The sequence below is a fragment of the Podarcis erhardii genome (assembly GCF_964252035.2).
Source record: "Podarcis erhardii genome assembly, chromosome: 1".
In the NCBI taxonomy this organism is placed as follows: Eukaryota; Metazoa; Chordata; class Lepidosauria; order Squamata; family Lacertidae; genus Podarcis; species Podarcis erhardii.
Genome location: NC_138497.1, coordinates 41,792,249 through 41,805,335, shown reverse-complemented (window position 1 = coordinate 41,805,335; position 13,087 = coordinate 41,792,249). Strand labels below are relative to the sequence as shown.

The 13,087-nt window shown below is 39.4% G+C and overlaps 1 protein-coding gene across 1 annotated transcript in view; it reads right to left on the bottom strand.

Moving 5' to 3' along the window:
* The window catches only part of RYR3 (ryanodine receptor 3), a 262,055-nt gene that overhangs the window by 23,448 nt on the left and 225,520 nt on the right, over positions 1–13,087 (bottom strand). The window contains exons 80-88 of the mRNA XM_081857249.1: positions 10,627–10,683; positions 9,916–10,015; positions 9,130–9,209; positions 8,817–8,893; positions 3,407–3,480; positions 3,153–3,170; positions 2,603–2,683; positions 1,938–2,026; positions 22–150 (exon numbers count right to left, since the gene is read on the bottom strand). Of these exons, the coding sequence (XP_081713375.1) occupies positions 22–150; positions 1,938–2,026; positions 2,603–2,683; positions 3,153–3,170; positions 3,407–3,480; positions 8,817–8,893; positions 9,130–9,209; positions 9,916–10,015; positions 10,627–10,683 (705 nt within the window). The remainder of the gene's footprint in view (positions 1–21; positions 151–1,937; positions 2,027–2,602; positions 2,684–3,152; positions 3,171–3,406; positions 3,481–8,816; positions 8,894–9,129; positions 9,210–9,915; positions 10,016–10,626; positions 10,684–13,087) is intronic.

The following is a 13,087-nucleotide window of genomic DNA, read 5'->3' as shown; positions in this document are numbered from 1 at the left end:
GAGAAACGACGTGCTACTTACTTGGATATATTCAGTAAGTGAATTAAAAATCTGTTTGGTCACAGCCAATGCCTTTGAGAAATTACGTTGTCCAGATTCATCAATGACATCTTTTCCAGAGTAGTACCAGTAGAAGTCACTGATTGATTCCTAAGAATAAACAATAGGTGGGTTTTCCCCCAACGTTTTGTGAGGGCCTAATCAAACTGCATCAAATATAAAAATATATATCTATGGAAAATGCCATTAGCCAAAGGGTAAATGCTCAGATTTTATAATCAAGCACAAACGAATAATAAACATATGCAGAACAGCAACAGTATAGACAGCAAATAAATAAGCATATTTATATTTTTAGTCATCAAACACTTGGGAGAAGAGGGTGGTTTCAGGGCATGACTGAAGGGTATCTGCTCTTTTCAGCAGTGGCTTAACCAAGCAATGATCCAACCCCTTCACAAGGGTGAAAGAAATGGGCCATAGTTTATCTTTAGTTGTGAGAGATTAACTTAATCCTCTACTTCAATACCCTCCTCATTGGACTAATATATTACAAAGTATCTATAATACCTATGAATCAACACAGCTACCTTTGCATTTGATATCAGGACATAAAATCATAACAAGCCAATGCCTCATCTAGTCCAGCATTCTGTTTCCACAGTGGCCAACCATATGCTTCTGCGAAACCTGCAAGCACAAGGGCACCCTATCCATAAGGGCACCCTGGCTATGAGACATTCAAACCACCCTAACCTGCAAGTCCATGGTTTCTTATCAACTTTTGAAAAAGTTCGTATAGCTAATCTCAGACTAGAATCCTATACCAACTTCCCTTGGAACATTGCCCACTAAATTCAACGTGGCTTTCTTCTGAGTAGATATGTGTAGGTTTGCATTTGCAGGAAACTGCCCACTTCAGAGGTAATCAACATTGCCAAAGGGTTAGCTTTTCTCTCCCTTCTGAGAGTTGCTCAAAGATGACAGTAACTGCTGAGAATCTATTCAGCAGTTCTAATCAGTTCCATATCAGATGGAAGCTTGGTTAGTAAAGTTGTGGCCTTATTTCTCCCTTACACCCACTGCAAACACCATTGAGGAATAAAAAACCTTTAAATCCACTTTTCTCAGTCACCATGCCTCTAGACTGGACAGGGCAAATGTGGCATGGGACCAATAGCAGTCCAGGTGTTGCTGGACTCCAACTAAAGAAAAAGGTAAAGGACCCCTGGATGGTTAAGTTCAGTCAAAGGCGACTATGGGGTGCAATGCTCATCTCGTTTTTCAGGCCAAGGGAGCCAGCGTTTGTCCACAGATAGCTTTCCGGGTCACGCGACCAGCATGACTAATCCGCTTCTGGCACACTGGAACACAGGAAGCCAGAGCGCACAGAAACACAGTTTACCTTCCTGCCACAGCAGTACTTATTTATCTAGTTGCACTAGTGTGCTTTTGAAGTGCTAGGTTGGCAGAAGCTGGGATAGAGCAATGGGATCTCACTCCAACTAAATCACATACAGGGGCACAATACTATATGATAACCACAAACAGCTGCTGAAGGTGCATGGCTGTAACAACAATATATTTGTGATAGACAAAATGTTATTACTTCTTCAATATAGATATCAATTTTGCCTTAACATCCACATTGATAAGCATCATCAGAATCTTGTTGATTCTCAAGCCCCTAGGCTCTACAATAATCCCTAAGAGAGTTTGCATGTAAACTCAATGTAACCCTCTTTTGAATTTCTGTTTTGAATACAGTAATAATTATATTTGCGTTGGATGGTTCCATGCTAACTGGCCCAGTGTCATGGGAGCTCTTTAGGAAAAGTGGAGAACAGAACCAGCAACAGTAGTGAAACCCCAAAATCTATCTCAATATGGAGACTTTCTAAAGTAGGAAGTGAAATTAAAATAACTCTACAACTTACCTGAAGACGCAAAAGATAATCAACTGTGCTAATAATAATATTAACTGTGGTCGTATTGCCCATCTGAGTGCGCAGGTAGTTCTGAAAATCTGAAAATTAAAATAAAAGGTGGTGAGTAAATGCAAGCTATGAAAATATTATTACAGTAGTTCTATATTTGTGTTCCTATCGAACAGCAGTGGGCAAGGTGGTTCCCTCCAGATGTGCTTGGGTTCAACTCCTTTCAACATCAACCAGAACGGCTAATGGTTGGGGAATATGGGAGCTGGAGTCCACATTGCCCCGATATAGAAAATGAAAAATCTGAATTTCTCAGTAACTGTAGCTGATGGATACAACCACAGAAACATTCTTAATAGTAAGGCAGCATTCTTTCTTAAGCAAGAGCTATCAGAAATAGCATTTGCATTTCCTCCTACACATATTATTTTGCCACTTAAAATATGCATAATTTATAAAATGGCAATATGATTTCCAGTTAGAAACAACTACTATATGTTAAAAATATTTTTTGAGAATTCTGAGGTACCATTTTATCTGAGAAACTGATTAATTAATTCTCTGTGCTAAAGGACCGAAAATCAGTTTAAATGAAAAATATATTGTATTGTTAGTCCTTTCAATGAAGGATTTCAATGAAACAATAAATATCTCAGAACACTTACCATTGTTATGACCTTCACACAGCAGTTGTAAAAATCTAAACAGATCTTTAGTAAACTCATCATTCTGTAGTACTTTCTCACCTTGAAAATATACAGTACAATGAATTATGCAATCATCAGTCATTTCCAAAACATGCAGAACAGATAGTCTTCCAACAGCATCCTTCAAACTAAGTGATTTCAATAAAAAGCAAATACTGTAAGCTGATTTACAGTAATTTTAAAAAAGAAATGTACTGGAGAGAATGATAAAAAATAAACTATGAAACAGAAAAAAGCAAAGCCAAATATTTAGCACTCCAAAGCATTCATGATCAAAACTACAGGACTAAAGATCTAATAGGAAATGGTTAGTCATTATCAAACCATGCCTTAAATATGAAAGACACTTCTTTAATTAAGCATCAACTTGATTCTCCAAGCTCAGCACGCAACCGGCTGCAGACCATGAAACTAAACCTAAAGGGTGTCTGGAAGGATGCAATTAAAGAAGATTTCTTTCTCTGTTTGCAACACACAATAGCATCAAAAGCTGTAAACCCAAACATACCACGCTCACGTACGATGACTGTGGATCAAAGAAAAATAATAATAATATAGGATAAGCAAGTTATAAGTTACACAATATCTTTCGTTTAACTGTTTCTCTAGGAAAATTAAAAAAACACCATAATAGTATAATGCTATATTATTTTAACAAGGTTATCAACAGAAGAAACTTTCAAAAGACCCAACCAATTTGGTATTAAAAGGGGGGAAATGAAGTGTAATCCTTATGTGAATTAGAAGTATGAGTATACTTACGTGTTCCTTCTTCAGTAACCATTCCAAGGCCTTCTGCTTTATTTTGTCTCTCAAAGGCATTCAAGTCAAGAACACTTTTTAAGAAAAAGACAATTCAGAAAGAATTGCTGTATCTAATAGCAACAGAAACCCTGAACTGCTGGCATACAACAAGCAAAACATACAAACAGTAAAAATGAATTATAAAGGTTTTAAAAGGCAGAAGGTGACGGTTGAAATTTTAGCACTACCGAAGATGGTGGATGACCTCACTGATCTGTAAGGGGTCCAAGTTCCCTCCATAACACATGCCTGCTTGAAAATATTCCATCTATGGATATCGGGGCAAGCGACTGCGTGGATAAGTTGAGATGAAAATGAACGGAATATACCTTAAGAATAATGTTTCCTCTTCACTCTTTCGAATCACAATGAAGCTGGCTTCTTTTCCATTATAATTACCACCATTTGGTGAAGACATAATATTCTTAGGAAACCCACACACTTTTAAATATCAAATTAACAGAAGAATCTGAATCTCTGGCTATGGAGCAGCAGGGCAGACCTGCTGGATCTGGTTGTGCCTGCTTATGCTGGCCAAGGAGGAGGCTGGGTGTTGTTGTTTAAAGAAAATACTGTGCCAGCTCCAGGCTGGGGTAGCTGAGGGGCTCCCTGGGACTTTGGATCCACTGGATCTAAAACTTCTGACATCCTGACCCTATTGCCAGTGGTAACTTCCTCCCCAACGGTGCAGCAGGAACCTTTGCAACTGCAGAGCTACCCACAAGCAAGGCTGTCGAAGCATCTGCCATATCTTAGCCCCCATGCAAAGATGAGGGGATTAGGACAGTGTACAATTACTGTGCTAACAGTGCAATTCTTTGCATTCTTCTCATAGGTTAGAATCACTGAGTTCAACAGGGCTCATTCCTAGATAGGTTTTGTGATGGGATAATGAGCTGCTTGTGCGTAAAAGCTTGATCCCTCTGGTGTTTGGCTGGTCAACCAAACCGAGTCACTAACGGAGCCCCCAAAGCATGACTCCGTCAGTCGCTGGTAGAATCTGACAGTGGGCGTCTACGGAACTTACGCCAGCATAAAAGCTGTTTGACAGACATGCGCCTCCGGGACTCTCTGCGTGACAGTTTCCGGCGAAGGGTGGGAGTTCCTAAGGGGGGTCTTGTTACCTCTTCACTATTCTCACTGGAAGTATCCCAGAGCCTCCCCTCCGACTCCCCTTCCTCCGGAGCTCCTGCTCTCCCCCTACTGGTTCCTTCTTCTGCTGCAGAATCTCTCCTATTCTCCTGGAGCCTTTCCACCACCTGTTCCTCCGATGGCAGTTCCCTGACAGGTTTGTTCAGCAGTGCAGTCTAAGGCCCATTTATTTGGAATTAGGCCACACTGGGTAAATGTTAGTGAACACAATTTTGAGGGGGGGGCAGGATAAGCAAATATTTATTTCAGTAACAACCTACAACACCCAGATTTGATATAACATCTCTACCATGAAGACAAGAAACATATACCCCCAACTCTTTCTGTTATTACCACGTCTCTGTTGTCAACTAAATTTTCAACTGCATGTCTCAAGTGTCAGAATCACACACTTGATAAACTCCCTTGAGGGTTTCCAAGTGTTTGAGAGTAATACTCAAAGGTGCAATGGCTAGCAAGCCCTCCTGTCTCCAAAGGAAAAAGCCTTACACTGGAGAAGGGAAATGTAATAGCAGATAGTCAAGGACTCCAGCAAAGACTGGAGAAGTGTCTCACCTCTAGTAGGAAATGCTTTATATTATACCCATAAGAATAAAGACTATTGCGTTAGCTCAGCGATCATGTCACTGTGGCTGTAGGGCCGTTTCTTTCACCCCAATTTTTGTTTGTTTAATGGTGCTGCTGTTTATCGTTATGTAACACCAAAGATTTAAACAGGAGGGGAGAAAGAACCAATCCTCTGACGGAAACCTAAGCTGCTCTTTAAATTCACTTCAGTTGAGAAAGCTCTCTGGGGATTTGGTATGAGAAGTCAGGGGGTGAAAAGTGCATGTACCAAATCTTCTCACTGCTTTTTAAGTAACACGTATAACCTAATGGATGCAGTTTCTGAGAAAAATGCAAGTTCATGCACACATTCCTTGATCACGGTAAGTATCAATATATTACCCAGGAGTGGTAGGTAGGTAAAGCAGGGATGTTATGGTACAACAGCGTCTAGGACAATTTGTGGCATACACTGGACATAACTTTCTTCTTGTTTAGTCAGAATCTCCTTTCTTGTAATTTGAATCCATTGGTATGGGACCTAGCCTCTGGAGCAGCAGAAAACAAGCTTGCTCCATCTTCCATGTGAGAGCCCTTCAGATATTTGTAGATGGCTATCATACACATCCCATGGGGTCACGAAGAGTCGGACACGACTAAACGACTAAACAACAACAATCATAAACATCACCTCTCAGTCTTATCTTCTCCAGGCTAAACATACCCAACTCCCTCAACTATTCTTCATAAGACTTGGTTCTCAGACCCTTGATCATCCTGGTGGCCCTCCTCTGCACACATTCCAGGTTGTCAATATGCTTCTTAAACTTCTTAAACACAGGACCAACCAATGCAGAGTAGAGCAGTACTATTACTTCCCTTGATCGGGACACTATATTTGGTTGACGCACGCTATAATTGCATTTGCTTTTTCGGCTGCTCCATCGCCCGGCCCAGCCTTTTTGCATTATGTCTCATCTACAGTTACAGTAGTGCCACAAGATCATCCATGTGGCCAATGATTATGTCCATTGTGTATACTGTTGTCCACACAGATACACAGTATGAGATACATATTGATGCAATGAGCAAATATTACTAATTCCATTTTGAAATGTATGTGTTGAAGGGACTTCCGGGTCGGCGCCATCGCCGAATGGCGGACTCCCTCCGAGCTCCGGAGGGAGTCTGCTGGGTAGGGGTTGGGTCCTGCCGCGCCGGCGACGCGGGGACCCTCAAAAACCATGGGCGGAGATGCCCATGGACTTGGTGACTCGGCGGGCACAGTTTGCGCCCCCCCAACCCGCGAAGGAGCCTTTTTAAAGGCTGCGGAGCGGGTGACGGGTGTGTGTGTGGTGCTATGAGTCCACTGCTTCCCCTACCTAGCGAAGCCGCATGCCATTCGGCGGAGAGCAACGACTTCTTCTTTGGAAATTTCGGATTTGGATTAAAAAGAACAACCCGTGAGTAAATTTATTGGACTTAAAAGGAAAATCTGACCTATGAATTTGGAGCGAGCGGGGGGGGGGTGCAAAAAGGAAGTCCGCCCCCCCCCTGTTGTAGATGGCTTAACGCAAGGATTTGACAACTAAGATCGAGAGATGAACTTGCTTATTTGAAAAGAAAAATTAACTTCACGAAGGGAAATTACAATAATTGCACTGGAGGAGAAGATTGGTTTGTGGGAATTAAAGTGCAACCCCCCGGGAACCGGGAATGATCCGCTATGAGAGACTGGCGAAGGGACACAGAAACTTTGACAGCTGTCAAAGTAGCTGTCAAAGCAGGAAAATAAAGAGAGAACTTTGTTACGATGGCTTTGCTGGTTAGATTTGTTACAATTTGGACATAAATTATTGGAAATAAAGGCAACAAGTTATTTGACTTTTGGGTCTGATTTGGAAAGAAATTAAGTTACCATATTCCCTCTAGAGGGAGGCCGGGGCATTGCAACAGTAGCAGCAAGTGGAAAAATACTATGAATCTGAGCAGGATTCGTTATCTCTTGGGAAAGCTGCAAAAACGAAGCATTATTTTGTCTACAGAGGCCTCTATACCAAAGGAGACAATGGATTTATCTATTGAAGAAAGGAAGGGACTTGACGTAAGTTTATGTTCCTGAATAACAAAAGCCTCTGTGGAGAACAAGAAGTTTCTGAATAAGTTTCTGAATTAGAAGGTTTTTGCAGCAGAACAGGAAAAAGAAACCTGAAGAATAAGAGTTGGACTAAACTTGAAGTCGGAGCATTTGGGACATCCAGACTTTAAAAGGATCAAGAAACAGAATCTGAGTTATACTCTTAAACATAGAGGTCTGGATGGAAGAAGAATGATCTTTCCTGAGAGTTTCTCCGAGATTGGACTTTCTGAAATTAAAAGCTATCAAAAGACGGCAAAGTGGAACTGAGATATGGCCGTGGATTCACCAGGCTGGCAGTAGACGATGGATGAACTCTGGGGATCGGAACTGGGGAATGGGGGGGGGGGGAGATTTGGAACCCAAAGGCTGTAAAATTACATATTTTTTCTTTCTTTCTTTCTTTCTTTCTTTCTTTCTTTCTTTCTTTCTTTCTTTCTTGTTTGTTGTTTGAAAATAGGGGAATTCGTGGAAGGGATCTGGGGTCGACCTTAGGGAAATATATAAAATATAAGGAGAAATGGTTAAATAAGATAAATAAGATAAATTAATTTGGAATAAATGGGTTATTTAAAATTACAATAAGGCTTTAAAATTTGGGGTAAGAATTTGTGGAATTAACTTAAGGGAAATGGAATACAACGGGGGGGGGGGGGAGTCCGGGAAAGATGTTAATGATACTAAGTGTAAACTATATTTTTCTCTTCTTTCTATCTTTCCTTTTTTATTCTGGAAAATTTAATAAATATTTTTTAAAAAATGAAATGTATGTGTTGAAAGTATGAAACAATTTCTAGTCTATTTACTTGCAAGTGATATTAAAGCAAATTAAGAGATATATTCAACTAACATTATGATTATTTGGGATGGGGCAATTTGCTGTCTAAACTATGTCAAGAATATCCTTGAGTTCTAATACATAAACAGCACCTTAGCTGTCATTGGATGTCATGAGAAATGTCTTTTTTTTTTGTAAAGAAAACAATCCGTACTTAGCCTCAACCTCCCCATTCTCTCTTCCTCCTTTGACATAGCTGCAAGATCAAAAGCTTCCACTTCTGTTTTTGATTAGTCATAGTTTAGTATTATTTCTAAACCCTAAACTGTGGTTAACCTAAACTATGGTTTAATGAAAAAAGTTAGCTCCATGTTTCATTTCCATTGCAATAAATCATGGTTTCTCATGGCAATGAACAGCTGTCAGTTTCTAGTTCGTCTCTAATATTTTTCTATACCCCATACTACCCAGTTATCCACAAATATAAGTTCATGTGGAAAAATCATGTCTGAAGCAGTAAATTCATGAATATAGCCATAATTGATTCTGGTCATCACAATGGGGAGATATCACAATTGCAGGAATTGTTGCTGGTCAATAGCTATCTCTCATACTAGCATTTAAATCCCACATCACATTGGCATTTTTATATCACTTGGAAGAGATTACATGGAGAGAGGGAAATGTCTAGCTTGTACATACAAATAGGCATGCTGACATAGTTAGAAGTAGATTGTTATATTTCATGACTTTACCTGCAAGATTGCATTAAGCCAGAAAGACTCTGAAAAAATCCAGCATCTTTTTTCTCCTTCAAATAGTCCAACATTTTCTGAAAAAGAAAGGTTGAACAAAAGAAGAAGAGATTTGGTTTTTCCTTATTTGCGTAAAGAATTTGCCAATTTACTTAACATAAGCAAAAAGAAGGAGAATTTTCTGTAAAAAAAAATTCATTCTCCAAACATAACTGAATTCTCAGTAGTAATTCAACTTCTCAAAGCTTTTAACAGTAAAACATTAGCAAAATCAAAGTAACATACAGATCTATCACATCCAAATATGGCCCACCTGTTGAACAACTGAGTTTCCTCCATTTAGAACAGCAATACCAAGTTTCAAAGTTTCAACTACCATGTGTCCCATTTCACCTGTCAATCAAGAACAGAATAATTTTATAGTTAAGTAATTACTATCCAAAAACATTTCTAAGCAGCAGCACCTTACTCCACATCCTGAGATGCTTTTCAAAGTTTTGAATGTTTAAAAGCATTGCTATATGTGGAACTGTTGTACTTCAGTGCACACACACAACTCCTTTGATTCGAGCTGAAGTAAAGCTGAAGCGAATGTCACTATAACAATTGCTAAAGTAAAGCAGATCATATATATTCATAGCAATGAATCTAAGCACTGGTCTTTATTTAGTCAAAGAGGCACCATCCATCCACAAGGGGGATATGTCAAGGTGCAGGAGTCCAATTTGTTATTCTGAAGAATCCTCAGGAAGAAGCCATTCCAAAGAGCCCAATGAGGACTGAGCATGTCTAGCTGCCACAAAAAGCTGACTGACTGTTGGAGAGCAGGGAAGGAAAATCAATGGGTGGGGAATAGAACAGAGAATCCTGAAATAGAGTAAAGTAAAAGCCAGCCAGATAGAAACAGGAGCGCTCTACAATACAACATATTCTTGCAGGTCCCACATGGATGACGTGGTCATTTATTATTGTAAGTGTTTTGGTTTTTCTAACGTTAGTATGTTTAATGTGCAACTATCATCTCCTCTGTGGCCTTCAGATAGAATGGAATATATTTCCAAAGAAACAAATGAATATATAACATTTTACGGAATGCTACCTTTACTGGCACTAATCATCTGTAATACCATCTCTGCTGCTCCTCGTTCATGGAGTCGAGATTGCTGATAAAGAGTTTTTTGCTTTTCCATTTCTTTTTCCTGAGAGAGAAGATACAGACAGAAGTATTTGTGTTTCCTTGACATATAATGGTATCTGCCATTAGTAGCCAAAAGGTGAGTAAGAGTAAAAAAATATTAAACTCACTGTTTTACAGATTTACCCACAATCCCATTAAACCATAATCAACAGGACTAGATCAGCTGTGAATTGGATCATCAGACAAATAATAACCCTAGTGAAGCAACATCTGGTATTTATTTTTATAATAGTTTTCCATAACACTTTTGTATAATGAGACTTCGCTTGCAACTGGAGTAATAATGTGCATGAAATAAAAGCTATGGAAGGAACAATTTGAATTTAAAAAGAAAGATAAGAAGCTTTTCCAGGTGTATGGCACAAAAGGTAGGAAAAAATGAAGTGTAGGAGAGAAGGTAAGAGGAAAAATCTTAAAAAATGCAGGCAGGATCAATCTCAAACATTGTTTGCAGTTACTGAAAATATTATCATAATCATAATGACATTCATAAATATGTATGCAGTTCTCAGGGAGAGTTTAAGTAAACTTTCTAACTTCTGGTAAGTTTGAATAACACATTACTCTAGCTCATTAGGCAAAAGGTTTATACTTTAAGAAAAGTTAACTCACCTCAAATGTCTTCTCTTTTTCTTCTTCTTCATCATCACTTTCTCCACTCTGACAGCTCTTTTCTCATTAGAAGGAAATAGGTTCAGATTGAATTAAACTGTGCTATTTTACATTTATTTGGTTATACTGTTTTGAATGAGCAGGTAAAGTCAAAGAGTGGTTTAATATATCCAAACAGAGTCTTAAACCTTTCTCCAAAAATTGTTTCTGACTTTCACATACAGAGGACTCAGACAATGAATACAGTTATAGACATGCATTAACAAATTGTTAAATTTCTTAGAAGGCAGGCACATATGGGAACTATTTCCTCATACCCAGCACCCACAAGAGGAATGAAACATTGTGCTGATTCTAAATCTTCAAACCTTGCCAGAAATTATATAGATTTCCCCCAACTCACCCACCCACATCCTAACCAATGATTGTAAAGTACCCAGATAAGAAAAGTGTATGGCAGACAGAGATGCTTTTCGTGGTGTGGACAGCGAAAAAGAGAGTGGAAGAATCAGAAAGGGCTAAAACTTTTACACCTGCTCTTGCCCATCCCTTTCCCATTTTCTCACATGTTGTACTTGCAGTTATACACAGTGATTTATCCCCAGTCTTTCCAGCCAAACCAAACAAATATTCCAGAGGTGCTGGTCCTAAAAGTCAACTCAGTATTATCAACTGGCCTCAGGTACTCCACTTTTCAATTTATGAACTGGCTTCCAGTAATTATATTTTCTTTTCATACCACATTAGGCTAAGATCCCTAGCACCTCAGAGTAAGTGTCCCAACCGTGTACAAAAGCCAGCTATCTTCCAACCAACCCTCATTTAGGGTTCTGTTTCAGTTGGTTTCTCTCTCAGTGTTCTCTGATCCCCATGGCAACAGCCATTCACAGAATTCATTCTACCTGGGAATGCTCAATTGTGTCTCCTATCACAATGCTATCAAGCCTGATATAGATCAGTATTTCCTCTGAATGGTCATTTTCTATCTTTAGCAACTTTCCAAACCTGAGGTTATTTTCAAGCCCTAAATCAGTATTCTAAACCTGACAATGTCTTTCATCTGATTAACAGTTTTTAAGTTGGTCTGCCAATAAATATTATTCCCATAAAACACAACAAAGTCCCTCTTCCCTCCTACACCTCACAAGCTTCAAGCATTCATTCATTGGCCAAGCAAAGGAACAAGGCCTGGGTGAATATAACATAATAGCCTACTGGATCAGGCCACTGGCCCATATAGTTTGGCAGCCTGTTCTCCCAGTGAATAACCAGGAACCTGTGAAAAGCACAAAGACAGGACCTGAATGCAAGAGCACTCTATCATCTGCAAGGCTCATTTCTATCAGTAGAGATGGAACATAGCCATCATGACCAGTAGCCTTAAACAGCTTTATCCTTGATGAATTTGTCTAATCCTTTATAGGCATCCAAGTTGGTGAACAACACTGCTTCCCGGAAGAGTGAGTTTCATATATGTGCTGCGTAAAAAAAGTACTTTCTTTTATCTGTCCTGAATATCCCAAAATGAGCTTCACCACGAGTCCCCGTGTTACAAGACATGGATTAAAATGTTTCTCTTCACACTTTCTCCATGTCCTGAATCCTTTTATTAACTTTTATTGTTAATATTCTGCCTTCTGGAAGAAGGTACAGGGTTATAAAGACTAGGACAAGCCGCCTGAGAAACAGTTTTTATCCAAATGCGATTTTGGTTTTAAATGCAGTGTAAGATAGTCTCTATGTGAGCATACTGTATTCAATTATGGGGGATCAGAGTTTTTAGGGGTTAACCAGGCTGGGATAGTTGGGACAGCAGGCTTGTTGGTTTTTGAATGTAGATTTTTTCAATTTCGTTGCTCTGTATGGGACAGTGACAATAAAGATTATCATATCGTGAGCCCCAAAGGCTGCAATCTTTCTTTACAAGAGAATCGCTCCAATCCTTTGGTCATTTTGGTTGCCCTTTTCTGAACCTTTTCCAATTCTACGATATCTTTCTGAGGTCAAGCAATGAGAACTTTCTGAGGTCAAGCAATGAGTTCTCCAAATGTGGGCATTGCAAATGAGGCATACCCCGGTAACTAAATTACTCTTGGGACCCGATATCATCATCTACAACAATTCTGTGAGAAGTCTGTCCCTTTGGGGATTTCTAGCTTGCTGGACTAAATGCTGTATTTGACAGACAAAGCAACACTACCTCCAGTAGCATAAGCATATGCACACTTGTATACAACCTCTCTCTTCAAGTGTCTTTGGCACTTGCATTTTGACCTGTGGTGCTTTGGCCTTTCTGACTGCTATCCTGTGCCCCTGTACTCTTGATGCCTAATTCTACATCTCCCCTGTTTAAATATTCTTTAATTTTATCTCCTACATCCCAGAAGATTTGTTCCAAATCAGATCTCCTCAGCCACTGTTGACTTTCCTCTCTCAATCAGTTTAAAAACTGCATTGACAT